The following is a 5,379-nucleotide window of genomic DNA, read 5'->3' as shown; positions in this document are numbered from 1 at the left end:
AAAGAAGTTTCCATCCAAGGAAAAGAAAAAAAAAAAAATATATAGAAATAAATAAAAACTCCAAAAAATAGAATAAAGGGAGTCAAAAGCCAAAGAAAAGAAAAAGAAAAATATGGCTAAGGATGGAAACAAAGTATAGAAGCAAAAGGAAATAACAAGGTTTTCTCTAAGTTACATAATATGAAGACTCTATTATCTCAGACTTGTCCTTTTGAATATCCATTTCCTTCCTTCTTAAACCATCTCCTAATCCCATGATACCTAATAAAGACCTCTAGCTCAATTAGGAATAGGTTAGTGTGATAGTAAGTGGCAGATGTGTTTGATCGACTCGGCTTCCTTGTTGTCATTGAGATTGTAAGGTAAAAGTGTGCCCACCGCACACTGAAGCAAAATAAACTTGAGTGGAAAAATCGAGTGGTTTTGTCTTGACATTTATGTGAGGACCTACTTAAGGACGCTTATTCGAAGTTTTCAGAACGGACCTGCTATTACATTTCATAGTATTACTCATTGTTATATGTTTATTTTAGATGATTGATTATTATGCATATATTAGCTTAGGGTTACATCTGGGTTATTCTTATGTATTTGCTAGTGAGATGTATAGATAGTTGAGACATGAAGGAGAAAACAATAGTTTTATTTCTTAGTCGTTGTAGTATAGATGAAGTTTGTGAGTACCTTCACTAGAAAACTCTCACGAGGCTATAACTCGTCCACTAGGGAATTCCTAGTGGTTTAAGGCCTTGTTACATATGGTCAATGCAATCGCACTCAGCGAGACGAGAGTAGATAGAACTCCATTTTTGGTCACTTATGCTAATTTCTCATATTTGCTTGAGGACAAGCAAAATGCTGTTTGGGGGTGGTTGATAAGAGCCCAAAACTGTAGTTTTAACCCCTTAGCAGTCATAATTTTAGACCAATTATGTGAGTAATAAGTAAGAGTTAATACTGATTACGTGTTTTTATGTATTTCAGGCTTCAAAGTCAATTATGTGCAGGAATGTGCCACTTTGATGAGATAAAGGAGCAATGGTTGGTTACTAAGGAGTTCGGTGATTAAAGGCCAAGATTCAAGAAGACGAAGCCTTTGTAAAGCCTGGTCAAAAGATGAAAAGTCAAAGTCCACGCAGGCAGAAATAGTGCACAAAGACAGCAGAACTTCCGAAGACCATATCTTTGGACTCAGACCTTGGAATTGGGCCTACCTTATGTCAAAACGACCGGCTCGGAAAGAGCTTTCCAATGGACCAAGCCTTGACCCAATCAGAGGAGTAGAAGTGGACGAAAAGTCTGCTGAAGCCAACTGCAGCTGAAGAGGCCTTTTGACTCGAAAGAATTGGGTTTTGGGCCTGATTCTGCGCCCAAAACATGGCTCCAAGCCCATGCACGATTTTTGGATCTGGATGTATAAAAACAAAAGCTTAGCTCTTTGTTAATGGTAGCTAGTTAGACCTAAATTAATATATAGAATTCTAGATCTAGTTTTATTAATTAATTAAGTGTTAGTTCCAATTCAATTCCTGTTCTAGATTAAATTCTTGAATCATTGTTCTTGATTGATTAGATAAATAAAATAGTTAGTTTGTCAATTTTGAATTTGGTTATTTCCATTCTAAATCTAATTTCAATTCTTGTTCTTATTTCATTCCAGACATTAAATTAGATTCATTATTGTTAGATTAAGTAAATTTCGAATCTTGATATTATGTTTAGTTATAATAATATGGGAAATGATGTTTTGATGAATCAAGGCTAAAACCTCCATTAGAGGGGTTGATGAAGCCTTGATGAAAACTTAGTAGTTAGTATAGAATTGGTTGTAGAATCTATTCCACTCTAGAAGGTCGTGTTTCGCCATGAGAATGGGTGGACGACCTCACATGCTAGTTAGTATCCGGTAGGAATGCCATGAACACTAGGGATTAGAACTCGAAATTCTCGCCGTAAGAACGTGAGAATTGAGATATAACATTCTACGCTAGGTCGTTAAGTTGGATTCGAGGTGGATTCAATTCCCCTCTAATTTCTTTATCTAGATTCAAACAATCGTATTTCCGTAGCTTTCGTAGATTAACTTTAGTTTATATTTTATCTTGTTATTTATTATATCTCGTTATTTAAATTAACGCGTCTTGTTAGCATAACATTTCGTAAAGCTCTCATTAGACTTAAGACTGATTTCTTAGACTTAGAAAACAATCCATGCTAGGGAACTAGGAGTGGAACGAACTTCCTACTCCACTTAGTGCAATTCGCATCGAGAGTAGAAGCTTTGATAATTGAGACTCGTAAAACAATAGTTTTAGTTTACTTACGGATTGAATTCATCGTTCATTTCGTAGGTAAACTATTCATTTTACAGTTATCACTGATTGTATTAGGTTTCTTTTGAGACAAGGTTTAGCTTTCCGTGGCCATGATGAATCAGAGGAGTCGATCAGTAAAGGCAATTTTCTTGAACTTATACGATTTTTGAAAGATCATAACGAAGTCATTAAGAATGTTCTTGATAATGCTTCTAAAAATCGGAAATTGACCTCGCCTGATATACAAAAAGAGATTGTGAATGCAGCTGCTGTGGAAACTACAAATGCTATTTTAAAGGATTATGAAAATTCATTGTTTGCTATTTTAGTCGATGAAGAACGTGATATATCAATTAAAGAGCAAATGGCATTTATTTTGCGTTATGTCGACAAGAAAGGTTGCGTGATTGAGAGATTTTTTGGAGTTGTGCATGTTAAGGAAACTAATGCAGTAACACTTAAAAAGGCAATTGATGAGTTGTTCTCTAAGCATGGGTTAAGCATATCTAGATTGCGTGGACAAGGGTATGATGGGGCCAGCAATATGCAAGGTGATTTGAATGGCCTAAAAACACTTATAATGAAAGAGAATGAGTCTGCATTTTATGTTCATTGTTTCGCTCATCAGCTTCAGTTAGCCCTTGTATCGAGTGCAAAATAACCATGAGTCAATTGCTAACCTTTTTAGTGTTCTCTCTAATGTGGTAAATACTGTTGGAGCATCATGTAAGCGACGAGATATGTTACGTGAAGCAATGAAGACTAGAGTTGTTGCAGCCTTACAAAGCGGAGAAATTTCAAGTGGTAAAGGGTTGAATCAAGAGACTAATCTTAAACGATCTGGTGACACTCGATGGGGCTCACACTATTATACACTTCTTGGCATGATAAACAGTTATGGTTCAGTACTTGATGTGCTTGATAATATAGCGGAAGATGGTTCAAGCTCGGAACAAAGAAGTGAAGCTTACGGATTATTGAGTTCAGTGCAGTCTTTTGAATTTATCTTAAATTTGCATTTGATGAAAGCGATACTAGGAATTAGCAATGATTTGTCAAAGGCTTTGCAGCGTGAAGACCAAGACATTGTCAATGTTATGGCTCTTGTTAAAATAACAAAGGTACGCTTACAGACGATGAGAGATGATGGGTGGGATAGTCTCCTGATTGAAGTTTCTTCACTATGTGCCAAACATGATGTGGTTGTTCCAAATATGGAAGAGAGGTATGTGGCTCGAGGGAGGTCTCGACGAAAAACGGAAGGAAGCACCAATTTACATTACTATCGTGTTGGATTATTCTATCACTGTATTGATTTGCAACTTCAAGAGTTAAACGACCGGTTTAATGAAGCAAACACAGAATTACTTCTTTGCATGGCATGTCTTGATCCTTGTGAGTCATTTGCTGCTTTCGATAAGCAAAAATTGATCCATTTTGCTCGACTTTATCCCAATGATTTTTCAGAGATAGATCAGATGGAATTAGCGGATTAGCTTGAGAATTATATCATTGATGTGTGTTCCGATACTAAGTTTGGTAAAGTAAACGGAATTAGCAGCCTAGCCAAAATAATGGTTGAGACAAAGAAAGACATTGTGTACCCACTTGTGTATTTGTTGATTAAGTTGGCGCTGATTTTACCTGTTGCTACTACTACTGTGGATAGGGCATTTTCTGCTATGAATATCATAAAGAATCGTCTACGCAATCGGATGGCGTATGAATGGTTGAATGATTGTTTAATAACATACATTGAAAAAGAAGTTTTTGATAGCATTGATACCGAGTTGATCTTGCAACGCTTCCAAAAGATGAAGAAGGGTGACAAAAAAGAAGGGCGCCGAGGACAACTATGAATAAGTATTTGTTTAGATTGAATTATTTTTTTTCTTTTCTTATTTTTTTATATTACATTTATTGCAATTATTTTATATGATTTTTTTATGTTTGAAATATACTTGTTTTGTGATCGGGTTTGAATTTTTAGTTAAAAAAAAATTAGTGTGTTTTTTTTTATGTTTGGTTTATGAGTGGCTCACCCTCACTTACATTCCTGGCTCCGCCACTAAATATAATTGGAAACCTCAGAGATGCATGCAGTGTGATTTGTTTGGGCATACTAATAGCATATGCCCAAAGATGCCTTCCAAAGCAGAGTTGCCACCAAAGAAGAAATTCGTTAGCACTTGGGTACAGAAGAAAGCTATGGAGGGGAATACTCAGGCAGTTCATGACCAAGATGAATTGGGTGCAAAAGAGGATGGTGAATGGCAGCAGCCAAAGAAACAAACATACAATTAGGGCTGCATTGGGAAAAATGGATGAGTTATGCAGTGGTATAGTAGAAAATATGGAAAAAGAACCTACACAAAGTCACACTCTTGGGGGAGATGGTGTTGTTGGGGCTAGTGGAAAAGAGAAGGAAGTAGCTAGAGATGGAAGTCCCAAAAAACAAGATGCCAATACAAAAGAAGCTACTGGTACAGCCAAACATGGAACTCAGATGAAAGGTGTAACTCTAAATGCACCCAAACCTACAGTGGCTACTAAGTATGGTCACTCAAGTCCCTCAACAAGGTTTAAATATCGATAAACCTAAGAAACATGGCCTTATTATTTTTGGTTTAGTTGAAACAAGGGTATAACATAAGCATGTTGATTAATGAAGTAGTAGTGGCTAGAACTTGTCCAGGATGGAGTATTGAGCACAATTACTCTTGTAATGAGCTAGGAAAGATTTGGGTTGTTAGGAATCCGCAAGCCTACAATATGGTGGTTTTGCACAAAGAGCTACAGAACATAACTATGGAGGTAACCTTATGCAACAATGAAGTTTTTGTACTTACTATTGTGTATGGTAGTAATAACATTTATGAAAGGAAAGCTCTATGGAGAAAGATACAGGACATGTCTCATAGCATCAAATGCCCTTGGATTCTTATGGGGGATTTTAACTCAATTCTTGATTCTCAAGAGAGAGTGGGAGGGCCTCCTGATAGGCAACAACATTTCATGGATCTCATGGAGTGTGTCCAATATGCATGCCTTATGGATATGAAGC

The 5,379-nt window shown here is 36.5% G+C and overlaps 1 protein-coding gene across 1 annotated transcript; it reads left to right on the top strand.

Moving 5' to 3' along the window:
- The first annotated feature begins 3,055 nt into the window (after positions 1 to 3,055).
- LOC147488719 (uncharacterized) lies at positions 3,056 to 3,811 on the top strand. The gene has a single exon (XM_086574467.1). The coding sequence runs from the start codon at positions 3,056 to 3,058 to the stop codon at positions 3,809 to 3,811; it is 756 nt and encodes a 251-aa protein (XP_086430593.1).
- The last annotated feature ends 1,568 nt before the right edge of the window (positions 3,812 to 5,379 follow it).

Source organism: Coptis chinensis, chromosome 7, assembly GCF_015680905.1.
Source record: "Coptis chinensis isolate HL-2020 chromosome 7, ASM1568090v1, whole genome shotgun sequence".
NCBI lineage: Eukaryota > Viridiplantae > Streptophyta > Magnoliopsida > Ranunculales > Ranunculaceae > Coptis > Coptis chinensis.
The sequence above is the reverse complement of the archived record's forward strand: the minus strand, read 5'-3'. Positions and strand labels throughout refer to the sequence as shown.